Genomic DNA, 24,779 nt, shown 5'->3' with positions numbered 1-24,779 from the left:
TAGAGAAAGAGGGTGAGGAAACAAGAAAAGAGAGAGACAGAGAGAAAAAAACAACAAAGATCTGTCATCAGTCATTCATGGATAATCAGTCTCATGGGACACACACACACACACACACACACACACACACACACACACACACACACACACACACACACACACACACACACACACACACACACACTCACACACACACACACACACACACACACACACACACACACACACACACACACACACACACACACACACACCCTGCCGCCAGGGTCCTAATCCTTTGGGGACTCATTGTGCCTGTGTGTATGCCTATCTACATTTTGGCTGTTCACTGATTAAAACCAAACTCTCGTTTTTTGCTTCGTTCTCTCTATCTTTGATTGCAAGTTTAGTATTTCTCCTCCTTTTTGTCTTTAGTTTCTTGTCACTTTGATCATCATCTGTTGTCCTTTTCGATCATTTTCATAAGAATATGTGTTTTATGTTGGAAGCCTGCATGCATGCATTACGTGTGTGTTTTTGTGCTTACTTATGCATGCTGGAGTCGAATGTGTGCCTATCAGTCAGTGTTTTTCTGTGCATATGTGAGAAACGTCTATGTGTGTGTCTGTCTGTGAGTTGTACCCAAACCTCTTTGGATTCAATGCCCCCCCCCCACCCCCCCCTTCAATAATGCCTTTATTGGCAGGAAATTCCCATGTAAATATTGCCGAAGTCAGGGAATATGAAATGGGACTAGATTGCTTAATAGCTTATATATAGATGAGGTTAGGTTAGGCTCTCACTCTCTCCTCTCTCTCATTCCCTCATTTCTACTGCTCTCTCTCTCTCTCTCTCTCTCTCTCTCTCTCTCCTCTCTCTCATTCCCTCATCTCTACTGCTCTCTCTCTCTCCTCTCTCTCATTCCCTCATCTCTACTGCTCTCTCTCTCTCTCCTCTCTCTCATTCCCTCATCTCTACTGCTCTCTCTCTCTCTCTCTCTCCTCTCTCTCATTCCCTCATCTCTACTGCTCTCTCTCTCCTCTCTCTCATTCCCTCATCTCTACTGCTCTCTCTCACTCTCTCCTCTCTCTCATTCCCTCATCTCTACTGCTCTCTCTCTCTCTCCTCTCTCTCATTCCCTCATCTCTACTGCTCTCTCGCTCTCACTCAACTCTCTCACTCAGTCTCTTTCACTCACATGCTCTCCCTCTCCTATTTGCTTTATCTCTCATGATCTTAGCCTACAAACCTCCGTCCACCGTTCCCCCATCCCCCTCTCGTATGCTGCATGCACTGGCACATGACTGAAGACACACACGCGCTAATGCTTGATGTAGATATAGTGCACGCACACTGACACCTGTGCAGAGCGCCGTTAATATTCTATTTAGGTAAAGCAAAGTGCTGCATGCATAAACCACAACACACACACACACACACACACACACGCACGCACGCACGCACGCACACACACACACACACACACACAGTGATGCTTGTTATAGATGTAGTGCTCTGAGGGTGCTTGTGTTGAGTAGGTGGGTACAGGGTTTGTTCTACATTTAGATAAGCATGCACAACTCCTACCTCCACTCAGAACAGAGCATTGGCAATACTGGATTTACTGACTGTTTTGACCAATCCCAAAAGGGGTTCATTTCAGATTCTTAAAAAGGGGCGCTCTCTCTCTGTCTGTCTGTCTCTCCTCTCTCTCTCTCTCTCTGTCTCTCTCGCTCTCTCTCTCTGTCTGTCTCTTTCGCTCTCTCTCTCTGTCTGTCTCTCTCGCCCTCTCTCTCTGTCTGTCTCTCTCCTCTCTCTCTCTCGGTCTGTCTGTCTGCCTGTCTGTCTGTCTGTCTGTCTGTCTGTCTGTCTGTCTGTCTGTCTGTCTGTCTGTCTGTCTGTCTGTCTGTCTGTCTGTCTGTCTGTCTGTCTGTCTCTCTCCTCTCTCTCTCTGTCTGTCTCCTCTCTTTGCATGGTTCATGTGTGTTTTGAATCAGCCAGTGCTAGAGGCTGAATGGACAAGAGGTGTGGCAGAGACAAATCTGGGCCAAGGAGTGAAGACTAGACACACACTCTTGCACTATTGACTCCCATCAGTCTCCTGCAGTAAAGGCAGATCACCACAGGCTCTCCAGAAATATCATCCACCCTTGTGCTTTTCATTAGTGTGGACTCGGATGGCCCATATCCCCACATCCTGTTACTATGGTGAACATGGAAAGTTCACTCATCCCTTTACTTCCTTAAAGCCCATATATGGTTGTTCCTTCCACCACTGTGGGCTGGGTGAGGTCTAGCCAGAAGAACTCGGCTGTTACGATTCTGGAGACATTTCTTCCTCTCCTAATGGGTTAATCAGAGCCTGATTCTTTAACTTGAAAACGGACTACAGTGATGTCAGCAGAGACTGGGGATGCCGGTCCATGGACCAGGGGTTGGGAAAAGGTGGTTCTAATGTCTCAGGGCAGATGGTGTTCTGCAATCCACTGTTTAACACTTGAGTCATTCGCACAACTTCCGTTCTTCTTTCAAATCAGCATCTGACTCAGATGTGGAAACAGCTGTTTGCCGTCTGTAAGCAATCAAATGCCGAGAACCAGCAGACTCTCATCTTGGGGTAACAGGGTAGGGCACTAGGGGTAACAGGGTAGGGGGATACTAGGGGTAACTGGGTGGGGGTTTATATACTAGGGGTAACAGGGTAGGGGTATACTAGGGGTAACAGGGTAGGGGGATACTAGGGGTAACGGGGTAGTGGTATACTAGGGGTAACGGGGTAGTGGTATACTAGGGGTAACAGGGTAGGGGTATACTAGGGGTAACGGGGTAGGGGTATACTAGGGGTAACGGGGTAGTGGTATACTAGGGGTAACAGGGTAGTGGTATACTAGGGGTAACGGGGTAGTGGTATACTAGGGGTAACAGGGTAGTGGTATACTAGGGATAACGGGGTAGTGGTATACTAGGGGTAACAGGGTAGTGGTATACTAGGGGTAACGGGGTAGTGGTATACTAGGGGTAACAGGGTAGGGACATATACTAGGGGTAACAGGGTAGGGGTATACTAGGGGTAACAGGGTAGGGGTATACAAGGAAAACGGGGTAGGGTATACTAGGGATAACGGGGTAGTGGTATACTAGGGATAACGGGGTAGTGATATACTAGGGATAACGGGGAAGGGGTATACTAGGGGTAACAGGGTAGTGGTATACTAGGGATAACGGGGTAGTGGTATACTAGGTATAACGGGGTAGTGATATACTAGGGATAACGGGGTAGTGATATACTAGGGATAACGGGGAAGGGGTATACTAGGGGTAACAGGGTAGGGGTATACTAGGGATAACGGGGAAGGGGTATACTAGGGATAACGGGGTAGGGGTATACTAGGGGTAACGGGGTAGTGGTATACTAGGGATAACGGGGTAGCGGTATACTAGGGGTAACGGGGTAGGGGGATACTAGGGGTAACAGGGTAGGAAAAACTAGGGATAACGGGGTAGGGGGGATATACTAGGGGTAACAGGGTAGTGGTGTACTAGGGATAACGGGGAAGGGGTATACTAGGGGTAACAGGGTAGGGGAATACTAGGGATAACGGGGAAGGGGTATACTAGGGATAACGGGGAAGGGGTATACTAGGGATAACGGGGAAGGGGTATACTAGGGATAACGGGGTAGGTTAACTAGGGATAACGGGGTAGTGGTATACTAGGGATAACAGGGTAGGGGTGTACTAGGGATAACGGGGAAGTGGTATACTAGGGGTAACGGGGTAGTGGTATACTAGGGGTAACGGGGTAGTGGTATACTAGGGATAACGGGGTAGTGGAATACTAGGGGTAACGGGGTAGTGGTTTACTAGGGGTAACGGGGTAGTGGTATACTAGGGATAACGGGGTAGTGGTATACTAGGGGTAACGGGGTAGTGGTATACTAGGGGTAACGGGGTAGTGGTATACTAGGGATAACGGGGTAGTGGTATACTAGGGGTAACGGGGTAGTGGTATACTAGGGATAACGGGGTAGTGGTATACTAGGGGTAACGGGGTAGTGGTATACTAGGGATAACGGGGTAGTGGTATACTAGGGATAACAGGGTAGTGGTATACTAGGGATAACGGGGTAGGGGTGTACTAGGGGTAACGGGGTAGTGGTATACTAGGGGTAACAGGGTAGTGGTATACAAGGGACAACAGGGTAGTGGTATACTAGGGATAACGGGGTAGTGGTAAACTAGGGATAACGGGGGGGCGGGCGGGGTAGTGGTATACTAGGTGTAACGGGGTAGTGGTGTACTAGGGATAACGGGGTAGTGGTATACTAGGGATAACGGGGTAGTGGTGTATTAGGGGTAACGGGGTAGTGGTATACTAGGGGTAACGGGGTAGGGGGATACTAGGGGTAACGGGGTAGTGGTGTACTACGGGTAACAGTGTAGTGGTATACTAGGGGTTAACGGGGTAGTGGTGTACTAGGGATAACGGGGTAGTGGTATACTAGGGATAACGGGGTAGTGGTATACTAGGGATAACGGGGTAGTGGTATACTAGGGATAACGGGGTACTGGTATACTAGGGATAACGGGGTAGTGGTATACTAGGGGTAACGGGGTAGTGGTGTACTAGGTATAACGGGGTAGTGGTATACTAGGGATAACGGGGTAGTGGTATACTAGGTATAACGGGGTAGTGGTATACTAGGGATAACGGGGTAGTGGTGTACTAGGTATAACGGGGTAGTGGTATACTAGGGATAACGGGGTAGTGGTATACTAGGTATAACGGGGTAGTGGTATACTAGGGATAACGGGGTAGTGGTATACTAGGGATAACGGGGTAGTGGTGTACTAGGTATAACGGGGTAGTGGTATACTAGGGATAACGGGGTAGTGGTATACTAGGGATAACGGGGTAGTGGTATACTAGGGGTAACGGGGTAGTGGTATACTAGGTATAACGGGGTAGTGGTATACTAGGGATAACGGGGTAGTGGTATACTAGGGGTAACGGGGTAGTGGTGTACTAGGTATAACGGGGTAGTGGTATACTAGGTATAACGGGGTAGTGGTGTACTAGGTATAACGGGGTAGTGGTATACTAGGGATAACGGGGTAGTGGTATACTAGGTATAACGGGGTAGTGGTATACTAGGGATAACAGGGTAGTGGTCTACCAGGTATAACGGGGTAGTGGTGTACTAGGTATAACGGGGTAGTGGTATACTAGGGATAACGGGGTAGTGGTATACTAGGTATAACGGGGTAGTGGTATACTAGGGATAACGGGGTAGTGGTATACTAGGGATAACGGGGTAGTGGTATACTAGGTATAACGGGGTAGTGGTGTACTAGGTATAACGGAGTAGGGGTATACTAGGGATAACGGGGTAGTGGTATACTAGGGATAACGGGGTAGTGGTATACTAGGTATAACGGAGTAGGGGTATACTAGGGATAACGGGGTAGTGGTATACTAGGTATAACGGGGTAGTGGTATACTAGGGATAACGGGGTAGTGGTATACTAGGTATAACGGGGTAGTGGTATACTAGGTATAACGGGGTAGTGGTATACTAGGGATAACGGGGTAGTGGTGTACTAGGTATAACGGGGTAGTGGTATACTAGGTATAACGGGGTAGTGGTATACTAGGGATAACGGGGTAGTGGTATACTAGGTATAACGGGGTAGTGGTATACTAGGGATAACGGGGTAGTGGTGTACTAGGTATAACGGGGTAGTGGTATACTAGGGATAACGGGGTAGTGGTATACTAGGTATAACGGGGTAGTGGTATACTAGGGATAACGGGGTAGTGGTATACTAGGGGTAACGGGGTAGTGGTGTACTAGGTATAACGGGGTAGTGGTATACTAGGGATAACGGGGTAGTGGTATACTAGGTATAACGGAGTAGGGGTATACTAGGGATAACGGGGTAGTGGTGTACTAGGTATAACGGGGTAGTGGTATACTAGGGATAACGGGGTACTGGTATACTAGGGATAACGGGGTAGTGGTATACTAGGGATAACGGGGTAGTGGTATACTAGGTATAACGGGGTAGTGGTATACTAGGGATAACGGGGTAGTGGTATACTAGGTATAACGGAGTAGGGGTATACTAGGGATAACGGGGTAGTGGTATACTAGGGATAACGGGGTAGTGGTATACTAGGGATAACGGGGTAGTGGTATACTAGGGATAACGGGGTAGTGGTATACTAGGTATAACGGGGTAGTGGTATACTAGGGATAACGGGGTAGTGGTATACTAGGGATAACGGGGTAGTGGTATACTAGGGATAACGGGGTAGTGGTATACTAGGGATAACGGGGTAGTGGTATACTAGGGATAACGGGGTAGTGGTATACTAGGGATAACGGGGTAGTGGTATACTAGGGATAACGGGGTAGTGGTATACTAGGGATAACGGGGTAGTGGTATACTAGGGATAACGGGGTAGTGGTATACTAGGGATAACGGGGTAGTGGTATACTAGGGATAACGGGGTAGTGGTATACTAGGGATAACGGGGTAGTGGTATACTAGGGATAACGGGGTAGTGGTATACTAGGGATAACGGGGTAGTGGTATACTAGGGATAACGGGGTAGTGGTATACTAGGGATAACGGGGTAGTGGTATACTAGGTATAACGGGGTAGTGGTATACTAGGGATAACGGGGTAGTGGTATACTAGGGATAACGGGGTAGTGGTATACTAGGGGTAACGGGGTAGTGGTATACTAGGGATAACGGGGTAGTGGTATACTAGGGGTAACGGGGTAGTGGTATACTAGGGGTAACGGGGTAGTGGTGTACTAGGTATAACGGGGTAGTGGTATACTAGGTATAACGGGGTAGTGGTGTACTAGGTATAACGGGGTAGTGGTATACTAGGGATAACGGGGTAGTGGTATACTAGGGGTAACGGGGTAGTGGTGTACTAGGTATAACGGGGTAGTGGTATACTAGGGGTAACGGGGTAGTGGTGTACTAGGTATAACGGGGTAGTGGTATACTAGGGGTAACGGGGTAGTGGTGTACTAGGTTAACGGGGTAGTGGTATACTAGGGATAACGGGGTAGTGGTATACTAGGGATAACGGGGTAGTGGTATACTAGGTATAACGGGGTAGTGGTATACTAGGGATAACGGGGTAGTGGGGACCTGAATGTGTGAGGGCTGTTAAAGGTTCCCCCTTCTTTAACCCTTCAGTACAGAGAGAAATAGAGGGCGAGAGAAAGAGAGAAAAATAAAGGAAGGTTCCCCCTCTCTTCCTCTCCTGTACATATTCTGCTGATTTATGCGCCTCAGAGGGAAATCTCTCATTTGTAGCTTTTCATCTATTTTTTTCATTTCTTTCTTTCTTTTTTTTCTTTCTCTCTCTCCAGCTCCCGTAATGTAATTCAGTACTGCTGGTTGTCCCAGGCGACATGCTCTCTCTCTCGCTCTGCCTCACTAGCACTCTCTCCTACACACACACACATTCATTCATTCTCTCACCATTTCTCTCTCTCTCTCTTTCTCTCTCTCTCTCTCTCTCTCTCTCTCTCTCTCTCTCTCTCTCTCTCTCTCTCTCTTGATGAAGTAACATGAATGAGTCAGGAAAAGAACTGTAGAGGGACAAAAGAGGCAGAACTGAAGGGAAAAGCAATCTAGATCTTGTTTAACAAAAAGCCTCTCTTTTTCTGGCTGTGTGTGAGTTTTTCTGTAAACACCGCTTGGCGCCTGCTCACATTTGTAGGGTGTGTGTGTGTGTCCGTGTGCACCACTGCCACCTTATTTGAGTACTCCTGTCACTTTTGCAATTCCTTCCCATCAAAACATATGAGAAGGACCTGCCACACACTCGCTGAGGGCGGTGTGCCAGGACTGTGGGTGGCTGGAGTCTGTTGAAAGGGTCGGACGGAGAGGAAGGTGCCAACTGTGCAGCAGTGAGCGGAACAGCTCAGCTAACAAGAGTCAGAACCTCTGGTACACACAGGGAGACACACATACACACTTGTTTTCTCTCTTTTTCCACTCCTATTCTGTCAATTGGGAAAATTGTATTCATTATTTTGCAGTATATTTGTGTCAAGTGGAGGTAGTGTGTGTTGTGTTCAGTGGTCAGCGGGTGGATAGAGGCACTGTTAATTGGCTAAAGTGACAATAGAACACAAGGGGATATTGATCTCCGATTGGCTGCTGATCGATTGAATCTACCAACTTCCCGTCTCCCAGGAGTGTGTGCCAGGGAGTGTGCGTGCGCGCGTGTGTGTGTGCCATTGACCAGGGGCAGTCCATTCAAGCAAGAATAGGCTACTAGGAGGAAGGTTATTCACAGTGAGCTAAACTGAAGGAAACTTCTCTTCATCCCTCCCTTCTCTCTCTATGTGTTTGAAAGTTCCTCATAACTTCCCTCACTCTTGCTTTTTTTCCATAATAGTAGTGTGTGTGTGTGTGTGCGTGTGTGTGTGTGTGTGTGTGTGTTCGTGTACTTGTGGCTTTTAACAGAACTGGGCTCACATTGGCAGAAGACAACCAGATCTGGGAATCTTGGAATATGGAAGTATTGTTGATACTCATCAGTAATGTGGTCTCCAGAACCATCTATGGTGTCTCCCAGGTGATGTCTTCAGTGTCAAAGGTCATTGATGCGAGGTCATGGAAGGAGGGCTGGGAAGACAGCATCTGCTAGGCCAATCAGAGATATTGTGCTTGGTGTCCTTGACATTCTCTATGAGCCACTATCCTATATCAAGACGCTCCTTTTCTCCTACCTCTTAGCCTGTATGCCCATCTGTCTGTCTATCTACTTTAACTTGTGGATGTTAACATGGGGTTGTCTTACCAAACATGGCTACAATGTTGAATGCAGAAACAAACAGGTACAAACAGGTACCAGAGCTATGGTTAAGATCTGAGATAGGGGTTATCCCTCCCAGTCTCACCGAACAATTAGACGTTCATTCACGTTCTCCAAACGTGAAGTTAAGGGTTACGTTTAGGCACTTATTCCCGAATGGTTAAGGTTTGGGATAGGGTTGGAATAAAAATCCAATGTCTCCACGACTGGGACCAAACACTCAACCTTCTGATCCAGAGTTATGCCCATCCACCACCCCTGTCCACAGCACTCTAGCAAAACCCAAGCCTACATGATGGTAATAGCGCTCAATGTTGCCCCTAGTGGCCGGTTGTGGAGGCATTTACCCGACGTTCTCAGGAGATGGATAAATGTCACATTTTGATGTCAATCTTGAACGATCCCCCTGGGGGCCCAGCTGTGTGTTTTTACAAGGCTTGGGAGACATTTTACAATGGAGAAAAAGAGGAGAGAGCGACAGAGCCACAGAGAGGAGCAGGAGTAGAAGAGAGAGGTGCGGATCGAGACACAGAGAGAGGGAGAGAGAAGGATGTAAACAACAAAGGGAAGTGGAGAGAGAGGAAAAGGAGGAGAGAAATATGGTGGCAGTTGGCTTCTGAGAGGATTTTCCATATCAGCGGCCCACAGGGAGAACAAATATGATTTTCTCCTCAACACACAGACGGAAAAACAGAGCAGAACGAGAGGAGAGGAGTGAAAGACAGAGGAACACGAGAGATGGAAGTCGTGTGATAGACTCTGGCGTGAATTTACCCTGTTTTGTTTGAGAACTGGTTTCCAGGACATCGATGTGTTGTGTGTGTGTGTGTGTGTGTTTGTGCGTGTGTGTGTGTGTGTCCGTCCTTTATCTGAACCCCTGTGATGCAGCGTGGGAACCTAACCTCGCACACGTCTGGAGTGTTTTCTAGGATGGGCACTAGTTCACAGTTAGTACAACCGTCAGGGCAGACAGACAATTGTCTTCCGCGGGAGAGAGAGTTGAGAGAGAGACAGAGAAAACAACAGTCTGGTATGGGAAGTCATGTCTGGGTTTTACCCAGAAATCAGGTTTATTATGACTACGCTGAGCCGAGAGAAACTATAGACGGTAAATAATATGGTTTCTCCTTTTAGATTGAGAGGGTGTGTGTGCGTGTGTGTGCGTGCGTGTGTGTGCGTGCGTGCGTGTGTGTGTGTGCCCCAGCTGTAATAATAGAACGCCCCCGACCCGCCTCCTTGTCCACAGACCATCGCCCCTTTCCTGTCCCCTTCAGTCTCTTACCCCCTCCTCACATCCATCCTATCACATGATTATTGACCCTATTCTGTTCAAACACTCTGTGTGTGTGTGTGTGTGTGTGTGTGTGTGTGTGTGTGTGTGTGTGTGTCTGTGTGTGTGTGTGTGTGTGTGTGTGTGTGTGTGTGTGTCTGTGTGTGTGTGTGTGTGTGTGTCTGTGTGTGTGTGTGTGTGTGTGTGTGTGTGTGTGTGTGTGTGTGTGTGTGTGTGTGTGTGTGTGTGTGTGTGTGTGTACAGACAGCAGCTCAGATTAAAAGCAGTTGAGAGTTCGTGTGGTTGTTTGGGTGTTTTGTAGTGGTCTGACTGTCAAGGGTGTGACTGTGTGTGACTGTGTGTGTATGTGAGCGCGCCCGTGCGTGCGTGCGTGCCTGTGCGCGTGTGTGTTTGAAGGCATTGTGTGCCACAGACTGTTGTGGCTATTTTGTCTGTCGACGGTTTTGAGCAAGGTTAAACAGTCTTTATCTGTCTCTCTCTCTCTCAACACAAGAAGCTTTACAAGTGAAATAACTTACATTTCTCTCTCTCTCTCTCTCTCTCTCTCTCTCTCTCTCTCTCTCTCTCTCTTTCTCCCTCTTTCTCCCTCTTTCTCTCAGGTGCATCGTTCATGGGCTCATTCCTGGCCAGCAGTTTGGGCTCTCCCCAGTCTCACCCATCCGGCCCCCCTGCCTCCCCTTCCTCGCCCTCCTACAGGGGAGTACCTCACTCCAGTGCCTCTCCCATCTGGTTCCCCCACTCACATGAAGGTAAGACAGGAACAAACACACACACACCAGGCTATGTAAGCCTTGGAGTGTTGCTGTGTAAACAGAAACGTGACTGGTCCCTGTTTCAGCTCAGAGCTTCTTTAAGGCACATAATGACTCTGTCTCTATCTATCAGACCTGGGATTACACTCTCTGGGAACAGGGAATGGGAGGCCGTGTGTGTGGATGTGTGTGCGCATGCTTGCTCACTCTCTCTGTTGCCCCACTCCTTTCTCTCTCCCTCTCTCTCATAGTCTTTCCCCTCCCCTCTCATCTCTTCCCCCCCTCATAGTCTTTCCCCTCCCCTCTCATCTCTTCTCTCTCCCCCTCTCACATAGTCTTTCCCCTCCCCTCTCATCTCTTCTCTCTCCCCCTCTCTCATAGTCTTTCCCCTCCCCTCTCATCTCTTCTCTCTCCCCCTCTCTCATAGTCTTTCCCCTCCCCTCTCATCTCCCCCCCTCATAGTCTTTCCCCTCCCCTCTCATCTCTTCTCTCTCCCCCTCTCACATAGTCTTTCCCCTCTCATCTCTTCTCTCTCCCCCTCTCTCATAGTCTTTCCCCTCCCCTCTCATCTCTTCTCTCTCCCCCTCTCTCATAGTCTTTCCCCTCTCATCTCTTCTCTCTCCCCCTCTCTCATAGTCTTTCCCCTCCCCTCTCATCTCTTCTCTCTCCCGCTCTCTCATAGTCTTTCCCCTCCCCTCTCATCTCTTCTCTCAGCCCCGTCTCTCCTCACTTACCCCCCGCCCTTCTTGTGGGTATCAGGAGTGTAGCTTCAGGTTTCGGGAGCCCCTATACCCCGTCGCCCCCCTCTCTCAGACCGCAGCCCCGCCCTCAGGGCCCCTCTGGGCTAACCGACCTCCAACGGCCCCTTCCTGCTACATACACGTGTTCTGTGTCTTTTGGAAGGGTGCACCATGTCTTCTTTTGGCTGTTAACTGTTTGCGGTCAGAAAGAGAGGTTGTCTCAGTTATCTACCCCAGTCAGGTGTGTGTGTGTGTCTATGTGTGTGTGTGTGTGTGTGTGTGTGTGTGTGTGTGTGTGTGTGTGGTGTGTGTGTGTGTGTGTGTGTGTGTGTGTGTGTGCAGTTTCAAGGGGAGATGAGCTAAAACAGATAACACAAAGCAGAATGCTGTTTTCAGCATTTCTCAACTAATCAACGACGGTTTGGAATACTCACTGCATGCGTGTATATGTGTGTAAAGGTATGTTTGTGTATCTGTTTATGCATGTTAGTGTAGGTAGGTGCAGATATATACAGTGAAGGCAGCATACTAGTCAGAGAGAGGGAGAGTTGCTAATGTTTCCTTGTTGTCAATGTAAGACTGCCTGGAGCTTATTTGGATTGAATTTAATTCATAGAAAGAGTAAAAGAGAGCAGAAGTGTTGAATTGTGAGAGCAAGACAGTGAGAGCAGGAGATATACAGGGAGAGGGAGTGGGGAGAACAAGAGAGGGGACAAGAGAGTGAGGGGGAGAGTGGAGAAAAACAGAGGGGGAGAGAGCGAGGGGTGAGAGAGAGGAGAAAAGAGAGGGTGGGAGAAACAGAGAGGGGGAGAGAGAGAGCAAGGGGATGAGAGAGAGGAGAAAAAGAGGGGGAGAGAGAGAGAGGGGGGGAGAGAGAGGAGAAAAAGAGAGGGGGGGAGAGAGCGAGGGGAGAGAGAAAGGAGAAAAAGAGAGGGGGAGAGCGTGAGAGGGAGAGAGGAGAAAAAGATAGGGGGAGAGAGCGAGGGGGGAGAGAGAGGAGAAAAAGAGAGGGGGGAGAGAGAGGGGGGAGAGAGAGAGGGGAGAGAGCGAGGGGAGAGAGAGAGGAGAAAGAGAGAGGAGAAAAAGAGAGGGGGAGAGCGCGAGAGGGAGAGAGAGGAGAAAAAGATAGGGGGAGAGAGCGAGGGGGGAGAGAGAGGAGAAAAAGAGAGGGGGGGAGAGAGAGGGGGGGAGAGAGAGAGGGGAGAGAGCGAGGGGAGAGAGAGAGGAGAAAAAGAGAGGGGGAGAGCGCGAGAGGGAGAGAGAGGAGAAAAAGATAGGGGGAGAGAGCGAGGGGGCGAGAGAGAGGAGAAAAAGAGAGCGAGCGAAAACGTTTGTGAGTATCAGACGGATTCCTCTCTGTGTGGCTCACCTTTGATGTGTGTGTATGAACACGCACGCTCGCACGCACGCATGCACACACACACTACAAATGATTGTTTTGAAGAATCCAAGCCAGGGAGCACCAGTAGGCAGACTGCCAGCTGGCCTCAGTCCAGAGAGTGAAGCACAGCCAGTACAGAGAGGAGAGCCTGGACACACACACACACACACACACACTCTGTGAAACACCTGTTCTTGTCTTCCCTGTTTCCCATGTGTTCTTGCTTTTGCTCCCTTTCTTCTTTTCTTATCTTAAAGCTCTCCACTCCCGTTCATTTTGTCCTTCATCTTCCATCCTCTCTACATCTCTATTCCCTCTTTCCTTATTCTCTCACTCCTCTACTCCAACTCCCTACCCTACAGATTAGATTTTTTATTGACAGAGTTCTCAAACTGTTTTGGTGTGTGAATGTTCTCACTCCGTATCCCCCCATTCTTGTCCCCTGTCTCCTTCTCCTCCATCTCTCTCTGATCCCCTCTCCTCCCCTCCTCCCCTCTCCTCTCCCTCTCGCTCTCTCTCTCTCTCCTCCTCTCCTCCATCTCTCTCTGATCCCCTTCTCTCCTCCCCCTTCCTTTCTCTCTCTCTCTCTCTCTCTCTCTCTCTCTCTCTCTCTCTCTCTCCTCCCCCCTCTCTCTGTGAGGTTTTTCCCTCACCATTAGCCTTTGACTGCCTCTAGATGGCCGATGGAGCCTTTTGGTTAATTGTTGCCATTTAGATGAACTGGTTGTTAAAAAACACAGATATGCACACACACACACACACAGACACACTCACACAGACACACTCACACAGACACACTGAGGGACCAGCATGTCAGGGGTGTTGGTGGTTGTGTGCGTCTGAGGAATGTGGAGGATGAGTTTTATGGAGTGCTGTTTACTTTGGCCACCACCGTTAAACTGCTAACTGCTGTCAATTAACCGCCGGCAAGGACACTGTGGGGCTTGAAACCAGCTGGGAAACCAGTTTGGGAAAGGGCACAAACACACACGCACACACACGCACACACACACACGCACACACGCACACACGCACACACGCACACACGCACACACGCACACACACACACACACACACACACACACACACACACACACACACACACACACACACACACATCAAGCCTTTTGGTAACTCTCACTGTGTGTAGTAGGCCCGGTGTGTGTGGTAGGCCCGGTGTGTGTAGTAGGCCCGGTGTGTGCAATGTGTGTTTGTGCGTGTGCAGCACTACATGTTTGTATGTGTTTGATGTGTGTGTGTGTGGTGTGTGTGTGTGTGTGGATGTGTGTGTGTGTGTGTGTGTGTGTGGTGTGTGTGTGTGTGTGTGTGTGTGTGTGTGTGGGGGGGGGATGTGTGTGTGTGTGTGTGTGTGTGTGGGATGTGTGTGTGTGTGTGTGTGTGTGTGTGTGTGTGGGGGGGGGGGGGGGGGGGGGGGGGGGCTGGTTTGTGTGTTTTGTCTGCTTCATGGTGACAGAAATATTTAGTTTTCACATAAATATCCTCTCACCCCCCGTTGAGGCCTCCGCTATCCCAGGATGCAGTTCAATGTTCTTGGAGGCGTGGAGTTGAGCAGAACGACTATTTACCTCCCGCTGACCCCCTGGGAAGAACTGTGTGTGTGTGTGTGTGTGTGTGTGTGTGTGTGTGTGTGTGTGTGTGTGTGTGTGTGTGTGTGGGGCGTGTGTGCGTGTGTGCGTGTTTGCGTGCGTGCGTGTGCGTGTGTGTAAAGGCGGGTTGAAATGGGTTATGGGCACCACTATTTGTCTTGGATGAGCGTACTGAAGAGAAAAACACAGGCTTGTTTTGTATAAGCAAAGTTCATCCTGAAAAATACTCAGTTCTTGGCAGTTACACTCTGTTATGGTTGTTGTCACCGCTGTGTCCACTGTAAATGATGGGGATAATCATGTTGGGGGCATTTAATAGAGGTCTTGTGGTCAAAATGACATTGAATTTCATTGAACTTCTCTCTCCCCTCTCCCTCCCCTGTCTCTCTTCCATCCTGTCTCTCTCTCTTCCTCGATCTCTCTCTCTCTTTATCTCTTGTTCTCTATGTCCTTGCTCTCGCTCTCTCCACTCCTCTTTCTCTCTCTTTCTCTCTCAGGGTATCCCCGTTATTCAGGAGGTCTGACCTCCCCCTTTCTTCCCATGAGCCACTTGGATCACCATAGCAACAGCAGCGTTCTCTACGGACAGCACCGATTCTACGACACTCAGAAAGGTGTGTGTGTGTGTGTGTGTTTGTGTATGCGTGCGTGCGTGTGTGTTTTTGTTGCCACAGAACCACTTTCTGTGTTTTGCTATTTTGTAATTTTGTAGTGAAATGACATCAGCCAAATTTAAATCCATTTTTATTTTCCTATTTTTATTTTCAACATTTTGCAACCTTATACATATTTTTTATTCATTTTTCTCTCTTTTCAGATCATTTCTATCTGAGAAGTCTGCCGTCCCAGCCCCCTCTTCTCTCAACCAATCACAGCCTTCCGCCACTGTCTAGGACCGCCCCTGGACATCCTCTGGGGTCCTGCAGCAGAGAAACAGACTCTGGGGAAGGAGGAGGGGGAGGGGGATCCCAAAAGAGCTCCAAGGAACCGGGGATGGTGGAAAAGAGTGTGTCGAGAGAGAGATCCAGCAGCAAAGAGAGACACCAGGAGAGCAAAGAGCGACATCATCATCACCACCATCAACATCAGCCTCATGCGCTTTCTCACCCCCACTTCCTCCCCACTCACATTGGTGAGGAGGACCACCGACACAAAACCCCCAACCTGCCCACAGAATACAGGGACGACCCCGCAAAGCATGGAAACGACCCCTTAAACCAGGGCGCCAAACACATGACTAACTGTGCGCAACTAAGTAAACTATCCAATGGAGACTCTGGGTCTGGGTCCAAGGGCGGGTCCCTGAACAGCTGTGGGGGTGGAGGTGAAGGGGGTAACAGACCCCAAGGGAGTGGTAGTGGGGGGGCGAGACGATGCTCCAAGGAAGGGGGCGTGAGCGGGGAAATGAGGATAAGTGAAACTGTCCCCTCCTCCTCGTCAGACTGCCTGCGTCGAGCAGCCATGATGGGACCCCACAACCCCCATGCCATGGCTTCCTACTCCATGCCCCCGCCCCCTCCTCCACCACTACATATGGGGCCTGCTGTGGGAGGGGGCTGGCTCCACCATCCTCACCACCCCCATCACCCCCACCCTGAGTTCTACTGCCCCCCTCCCCCTGCCCCCCTTACCCTCACCCCCCCTAAAGACAGAGGATCAGGGAGGGAGGCGAAAGGCTCTGGTCCAACGTACGTCCCCTCGGTCGGGCCTTTTGGGGACATGGGGTCCCCTGACTGCCGTGGGGCTGGAGGAGGAGTGGGTGGAAGCGGAGCTAAGGATGTAAAAGGGGCAGAGAAGAGCGGAGGAGGAGGAAGAGGAGGAGGGTCTAGTGAAAGTCTTCATTCTCTTCTTAATCCTCATCATCCTCAGTCTACTAACTGCCAGAGGAAGCCGTCGTCCCAGACGCAGCAGCCCCAGCCCCATCAACAGCAGCTGGGCTACGGAAAGGCAGACAAGCCCCCAGACTGGAACCAGAACCACAAATACAACCAACACCACCACAGCCAGAACAACCAGCCCAAATCCCAGCCTCAGCCCCATACCTCTAACCCCCAGTCCCACCACCCTAACCCCAAGCCCGGGCCTCGCACCTGCAGCCTAGAGGCCTCTTCTTCCAGGGGAGACTTGGAGGTCCTAGAGGTCTACCGGCCCTCCCTGCCTCTTGAAGCCCAGAGCGCTTACCCCGGGGTTGGGCACCATGCCACCAAGACTGGGCCCTACGCCAGCACCCCGCCCTTCCAGGACTGTTCCCACTCAGCTCCTCCTGAGGGAAAGGGTGGGTCAGGGGGGAGAGCCCAAAGAGTGGGGCAGAAGGTTGCTAGGATAAAGCACCAGCAGCACAGTAGTCATGGCAGCGGGTCGGGTTCTGATGGATCAGGGACTGAGAGGGGGAGAGAGGGGGGTAGGCAGAGTCAGAATCAGAATGGTGAGGGTGGTGTTGTCATGGGGTACGGGGTTCAAACGCCCCCGACACTGCACCCTTGGGGGGTACTGAGAGGTCCTCAAGAGGACGAGAGGAGGATGTCCCCCCACACAGAGTCCTACCCCGATAAGAGGACTCAAAACCCCCATGACCAACAGCAGTCTATGACAGCGCCTCACCCCTCTCACCCCCACTCCTCCCCCAACCCAGAGGGAGAGAGCAGCGCCATGAAGAACCTAATGAACTACAGTTCGCAGCAGCCTTTGCTGCTCTCCCAGAGGAGTCCCTTCGGGGGGCTGGGCTGCCTGAAGCAAGGGGGCGAGAGGGGAGTGAAGGGGGGTAGACCCAGCGCCCCTCAGGATCCCCCCAAACAGCCCCTACCCCCTAGGAGAGGGTCCACCAGCGAGGGGGAAAGGACGGACGGAGGGGGAAGAGGCGGGAGGGAGGCGGGGGAGACACACGGGGAGGGGGAGGTGCGACAGCCCCCTGTGGGTATAGCTGTGGCGGTTGCCCGGCAGAGAGAGCCCCCCCAATGCCCGTCTGATACCCCCCCAGGACACAGCCGACAGGGCAGGGTGCTGCCCAGCATCAAAGGTGAGAGCTGGATCTATGTATCTGTATATCTCTGTATTTATGCACGCATGTTAGTCTTAGCTTCAGTATTGGAATGTTTTTTTAATGTTTTTTCAACTCTTTCAACAGCTGCGTTGTGTTTAGAAATCTGGCATGACTTATTAAGAATTATGGCATTGCTAGGCTAGCTTTGTTTAAGGGTTACCAGATCTGCTTTCTAAACCCTCTCTCTCCCACTGTGTGTGTTGCCAGGTATGTCTCGCTCTGTGTACCCGCTGGGCCGGGAGGCAGAAGAGAGAAAGAGGATGACAGAGGAGCAGCTGAGCCTTCATCACCTCGACCGAGACAGAGAACTCCTCATCAGGGAAAACAAGGAGAGAGGGGAGTTTGCCAGGATCCACCCATCCAGCAGTTGCCATGGTGACCTGACCTCTCACCTTCTGGTGCCCGGCGGGGCCAGCCAATTAGGTGGAGACCCTTCTGCTCATGCCCACCACCATTGGATGCAGCGGACTGGAAGTCCCTCCCTTTGGATGGGCCATTCATATGGTGAGCTGAGCATTCTTGTTTTCCTCAATACAGTATCCCCACAGACCATGACAAACACTTGTATTGTTGTAAAACTGTTTTTACACATGGATCAGGAAGTGTGGAAATAACATGTTGAAACAAACTCAAAGTTCATGTTCTAATCTTCTGTTTTCTCTCTCTCAGGTCTGAGCCATGCTGCCCTGCACCAGAGTATGGGCCCAGGGTTTGGCCCTGGCCTGCCCAGCCCCCTGCAGCCTGTGCTGCCTCTGTCCCAGGACCCCTCTGGCTCCCTGGTGGTCCTACCCTCAGAGCCTGGAGCACACCACCACCTGGGTAAGACACACAAACACACATGCAGGCCACGCACACACACACACACACACACACACACACACACACACACACACACACACACACACACACACACACACACACACACACACACACCCCCCCCCCCCCTCAGCCAGTTAGCCAGCGCTAAAGATGAACCTCCATTAGAATGGCTTGCATAATGCTTTACACTCAGAGAGGAGGCATTAGAATATCTTCTCCCATTAACAGAGCCATAAAACACAGAGTCTCTGACAGAGGGACTTAGCCAACCATTTTACTATGATTAGCTAATGATACTAAAATTCAGGGAGAGAGATGGCACCGCTTCTCATGGTTCAGCCACAGAGAGAAAGATGCAGTGTGTGGGATGAGTGTGTGTTGGTGTGTTCCTATGTGGTGGAGCTTGGCGGTGTGTGTGTGTGGTGTGGTGGAGTCAGATGTTTGTGTTGTGTGTGTGTGTGTGTGTGTGTGTGTGTGTGTGTGTGTGTGTGTGTGTGTGTGTGTGTGTGTGTGTGTGTGTGTGTGTGTTACTGCTCTTTTGCAAACAGGCTGTGAAATGTAATTATCTGCCTGCTCCCTTGCCTCGCTCCTTAGGAGTTCCTACAGAGAGGGGAAGTGCATCCACTGAACCCTTCCCCAGGGAAACATAAGCCCACTCAGGCTAATCTCACAGAACAAAGGTTCCCAGCGACGGCAGTGGCAGCCACGAAGGGGTGGGGCATATGGGAATGTATGTCTTGCCATGCACATAAAGACACCACCATGAGAAATTGAGAGATAAAGAGAAAGAGAGAGGGAGAGAGTGATGTCTGAGGCCACACTGACAGAAATAACACAGCTGCTTCCACACACCCTTACTCTCTCTCTCTTGCTCTCACTCACACACTCTCTTACTTGCGCTCTCTTTCTCTCACACCCTCAGTCCCTTTCTGAAAGTAAAATTCAATCACGCTTTATCGATTTGAACAGAACAGACCGAAAATACCACCATCAATACCACTATCTCTCTCTCTTTCTCTCTCTTTAGATGTGATGGACCAGTCAGCTCTGTGGCCCTCGGTCTACGCAGCACGAGGTCCCTCCCCCCACATGCAGCATCACGCTGTTTACTCCCGTTCGCCGTTCCTACGGCAACAGGAGCTCTACGCCCTGCAGCATCAGCACCACCAGCAACAACACAGGGCCATGGAGCACATGCACCGGCAACACACACTCTCACAGGTAAACACACACGCTCTCAGCACTCGTGTGTAACTTTTAATGGAGAGAATACTCTTTAACACAGTGACTTTTGCTCCCATTTACAGTAGCCCAAATGAGCTTTTTACACTGCAGTTTCCCCCTTGACCATGATCAACACTCGTATTGTTTAACAGTACGCCCACATAGATCAGGATGTTAGGAAACAACATGCTGAAACAAACCCAGAGTTCATGCTTTCACCATTTTCAGCATATTCAGTTGTAGACTGTTGATTCTCAACCACAAGAGCCAGAGATGTTTCAACACAGAGAAAGGGGGAAACCAGGCCATTTTTAAAGAGAAAGCGTTTTGTCAAGAGACAAAGGATCCTAGCAGACTGCCAGTGACCTTTGGTTGGCTGGAAATGTCTGTACTAGCTTGTGGCATTCACCCAATAAACCCCATTGTGTTCCTAACATGATGGTCTGTAGTGATGCACGGGCTGACTCATAACCCGCAGTCCACGTGGGTCATGAGATATTGTGTGGATAAAGGTCGGGTGGGTGGTGTGCGGGTTGAATAAAGAGCGGGAAAAAACATGAAAAATGCATAAATACATTACCAGTCTCATTCCAGGGTTTTTCTTCATTTTTACTATTTACTACATTGTAGAATAAAAGGGAAGACATCAAAACTATGAAATAACACACAGGGAATCATGTAGTAACCAAAAAAGTGTTCAACAAATCAAAATATATTTTATATTTGAGATTCTTCAAAGTAGCCACCCTTTGCCTTGATGACAGCTTTGTAAACTCTTGGCATTCTCTCAACCAGCTTCATGAGCAGCAGGGGTGGCAGGGTAGCCTAGTGGTTAGAGCATTGGGCTAGTAACCAAAAAGTTGCAAGTTCAAATCCCTGAGCTGACAAGGTACAAATCTGTTGTTCTGCCCCTGAACAGGCAGTTAACCCACTGTTCCTGGAATACATTTCAATTAACAGCTGTGTCTTGGTAACAGGTCCTTTGTGTAAATTATTTCCTTCTTAATGTGTTTGAGCCAATCAGTTGTGTTGTGACAAGGTAGGGGTGGTATACAGAAGATAGCCCTATTTGGTAAAAGACCCAAGAACAGCTCAAATAGGCAAAGAGAAACGACAGTCCATCATTACTATAAGACATGAAGGTCAGACAATGTAGAAAGTTTCAAGAATTTCATGTGCCATCGCAAAAACATCAAGCACTATAGTGAAACTGGCTCTCATGAGGAACGCCACAGGAAAGGAAGACCCAGAGTTACCTCTGCTGCAGAGGATAAGTTTATTAGAGTTACCAGCCTCAGAAATTGCAGCTCAAATAAATGCTTCACAGTGTTCAAGTAACAGACATATCTCAACATCAACTGTTCAGAGGAGACTTCCTGAATCAGGCCTTCATGGTTGAATTGCTGCAAAGAAACCACTACTAAAGGACACCAATAAGAAGAAGACTTGCTTGGGTCAAGAAACATGAGCAATGGACATTAGACCGGTGGAAATCTGTCCTTTGATCTGATGAGTCCAAATTAGAGATTTTTGGTTCCAACCGACATGTCTTTGGGAGATGCAGAGTAGGTAAAGGGATGATCTCTGCATGTGTGGTTCCCACCGTGAAGCATGGAGGAGGAGATTTGATGGTGTGGGGGTGCTTTGCTGGTGACACTGTCAGTGATTTATTTAAAATTTAAGGCACACGTAATCAGCATGGCTACCACAGCATTCTGCAGCGATATGCTATCCCATCTGTTTTTCAATGGCCCAACACACCTCCAGGCTGTGTAAGGGCTATTTGACCAAGAAGGAGAGTGATGGAGTGCTGATTCAGATGACCTGGCCTCCGCAATCACCCGACATCAAACCAATTGAGATGGTTTGGGATGAGTTGAACTGCAGAGTGAAGGAAAAGCAGCCAACAAGTGCTCAGCATATGTGGGAACTCCTTCAAGACTGTTGGTAAACTATTCCAGGTGAAGCTGGTTGAGAGAATGCCAAGAGTGTGCAAAGCAGTCATCAAGGCAAAGGGAGGCTACTTTGAAGAATCTAAAATCAAAAATATATTGGAATTGGTTAAAAAAATTGTTGGTTACTACATGATTCCATATGTGTTATTTCATAGTGTTGATGTCTTCACAATTATTATACAATATAGAAAATAGCAAAAATAAAGAAAAATCCTTGAATGAGTAGGTGTGTCCAAACTTTTGACTGGTATTGTATATAATTCTTGTGCATTGAGGTTCTTCTTTCATTATTTGTATCTGGTGTTAGTACGTAGCCCAAGCCTAAACTATAGAGCCTAGCTGTAGTGCTCCAAATACACGGCAATTTCCAAAATGCTTTTGGGAACGTGGGCAGAAAATGTTAACGTCGATCCACTAAGGTAAAAAGTACAATGTTGGAGTTTAATTCAATAAGAGGAAAGCTGCGAAATGGAGAGTTGAAAATAAATAGAAGGAGGGCCAGAACAGTATTCTAATGCTTGGGAAAGATTTGGTGGAGTGGCAAAAGAGGATGAAAACAGTGCCGGCTATGTTATGTGGGATGATTGTGAGGCACAATACAAATTCAAAGTCATAAGACAGGACTTTAAAATGGCACATCAAGGGAACTGTAGGCTACTGTTCAGATGGGTTAAATGGATGGAATAATAGCCTAACTGAAATCTGGACACTGACTGTAGGTCTATAACCTTTCACATAACCTAATATAATATTAACTCTTGCAGAATAATTATACAACGAATGTGAATTTTTACTCTGGAACAGGAGCTTTCTGGAGGGTTATTGCATTTTCTCCCTGGTCCCTAAACGTCTTTGCTGCACGAGGGAAGCAGAGAGGAAAGAGGAAAGACAAAACATACTTTACCGATGTCAATTAGATTGAATCATTTATTCTATCGATTTATTACATTATTTTGTCTTTTAGGGCAGTGTTTCCCAAACTGGGTCCTGGGGTTCCCCCTGGGTGCACGTTTTGGTTTTTGCCCTAGCACTACACAGCTGATACATATAATCAAAACTTGATAATGAGTTGATTATTTGAGTCAGCTGTGTAGTGCTAGGGCAAAAAAAAAACTGTTCTAGGGCAACGACCCTGTTCTAGGGCAACGACCCTGTTCTAGGACAACGACCCTGTTCTAGGGCAACGACCCTGTTCTAGGACAACGGCCCTGTTCTAGGGCAAAATCGTGGATTATTAGCAATTGCGTGTGGGTGAATAAACAGCTGACACACACATCACAAATGGTCAGGGTTTTTAAGGAATACAGTATGTGGCTATTCTTTAAGGCTCAAAATAGATTGAACTTCTTTCCCCTCTCTGTCCCCCCCCCCCTTTCGTCCCCCCGCCCCTACAGAGGAAGGCAGAGGACACCACTATCACCATCGACGACCCTCCTCTCCACGACACTTCGAGAACCTCCCGTGCTGCTAAGCCCTTCTCCCATACCCCTCCCTCCAAGACCACCCCTCCCTCCCAGGGGGTGTGTCCCAGCAGTCGCCAAGCACCCTGCTGCAACTCCCCTTCCAGGAGAACACACCCCCAGAACCGTTTAAATCCCGCCCCCAGCCCTGCGGCTGCAGCCCCGAGATCCCCAGCTCTAAGCCCCGCCCCCTCACACCTGTTGAAAGGAGCGGAAAGAGGGGAAAGAGGAGAGGGGCAGCCGCCTCAGGATTACCCACAATCCTTAGAGCCAGGTGAGTTTGGATTGATGGACTGATGTCTGAGCTGTATGTTTCCTGGTGCACTCTGACCCTGTCACACGCAAGTAGCCTACGAACTTTATCCCCACTCTCTCCCATTCTTCATTCTACTCACAAATATGCACCACACTGTGACAAACACTTGAGCTTTAGTCTCTGGCACGTTCTCTTGCACTGTGTCTTTATTTCTGATATAGTATTCATCAACACCAACTAATAAACCGAGAGACACATAGCGGCCTTATCCCTGATTCCCTCTGCTCTGTGGTGGAGAGAGGAGAAGCACTGGAACATTTCATCAGTTCCCAAGGTTAGAGTCTGTACCAGCCTCCATTTACTACTGAGATTGAGGAGGAGGAGGGAGGGAGAGGGAAATAGGAGGAGATAGAGCGAGAATGTGTGTGAGAGAGAAAGCAAGAGAGCGAGAGGAGTAGAGGGAGAAAGAAACATTTATATAGAATTGGTGAAAGAAGGATATGGAAAAGAAGAAGAACAGATAGTACCAGAGACGTTGAGAGATGAAGATGCTGCAGGAAAGATAAGAATACTTGGTCTGTGAAGCCTGTTATTCTTTGATTCTGCAAAGAACGTTTGAAGCAAGGATGGACCCTAGTCTGTGTCTTTGAGTGTGTGTGTGTGCGTGTTTGTGCATGTGTGTGTTGAATGTGTGTGGTGCGTGTGTGTGTGTACTATATATGAGCGAGGTCAGAAACATTTCTGATAGTCCCTCCTTATCCTTCAGAGGTCCTTGAAAGACAGCAGGCGGAAGGATATGCATTCATCTGGCGGCGTTGTCAGGGGGCGGAGGGATACCATCAATAACAGAGTTGTGGGGTGACAGGGTCGGCACTGCAATCCCAGCCAGGCAGCAGGGTGTCATCAATATCCTCTACACATACACACGGACATATAGCCTAGATGCGCACACTGCTGCTGCTGGGATGCCCTATTTCTTACTGCCTATAGACTCCACTTGCTGTATCAATGCTTCCTCAACTAAAGCTCTGTTGCCTTATTGATTGAATGATTGATTGATTATTAGTCACTCTTGACTAAAGGAGTTTCTTTTCTTTCTGTCTCTCAGATCTACCGCCAAGTTACACCTATCCAGAAATCACCATGGGTTACAAGGCTGGTCCTTCCCCAGAGGAGGCCCGATTGACTGAACATGCTGATCTGGAGGTGGAGCCAGCTGAGCCCTGCCCTAAGCCCCGTCCACACACCGTGAGGATTGTGGAGGATGAGGAGGCGAAAACAGAGAAGAAGGAGAACGGGTGTAAAGTTGTAGAATCTAGTGGAGTTGTAGAAAGGGAACGAGAAGGAGCAGAGGTGGAGGGGCAATCAGTATCTGAGCCCCCACTATTTGGCAGTGGAGTGAAGACTCCTGAAATGGCGC

At 49.2% G+C, this 24,779-nt stretch overlaps 1 protein-coding gene across 6 annotated transcripts in view; it reads left to right on the top strand.

Annotated features, from left to right (window-relative positions):
* bahcc1b (BAH domain and coiled-coil containing 1b) overlaps nucleotides 1-24,779 on the top strand; it is a 75,484-nt gene that overhangs the window by 22,900 nt on the left and 27,805 nt on the right. For all 6 annotated transcript variants that reach the window (XM_014179744.3, XM_082970508.1, XM_082970507.1 and 3 more), the window contains exons 3-10: nucleotides 10,725-10,874; nucleotides 15,103-15,219; nucleotides 15,423-17,621; nucleotides 17,853-18,149; nucleotides 18,315-18,464; nucleotides 19,492-19,685; nucleotides 23,038-23,377; nucleotides 24,468-24,779. The exon at nucleotides 24,468-24,779 is cut by the window's right edge and continues 603 nt beyond it. In XM_014179744.3, coding sequence (XP_014035219.3) covers nucleotides 10,725-10,874; nucleotides 15,103-15,219; nucleotides 15,423-17,621; nucleotides 17,853-18,149; nucleotides 18,315-18,464; nucleotides 19,492-19,685; nucleotides 23,038-23,377; nucleotides 24,468-24,779 — 3,759 coding nt within the window. The remainder of the gene's footprint in view (nucleotides 1-10,724; nucleotides 10,875-15,102; nucleotides 15,220-15,422; nucleotides 17,622-17,852; nucleotides 18,150-18,314; nucleotides 18,465-19,491; nucleotides 19,686-23,037; nucleotides 23,378-24,467) is intronic.

This window comes from Salmo salar, chromosome 28 (genome assembly GCF_965601325.2).
Source record: "Salmo salar chromosome 28, fSalSal1, whole genome shotgun sequence".
Lineage (NCBI taxonomy): Eukaryota > Metazoa > Chordata > Actinopteri > Salmoniformes > Salmonidae > Salmo > Salmo salar.
This window is presented reverse-complemented; position numbering and strand designations above follow the sequence as displayed.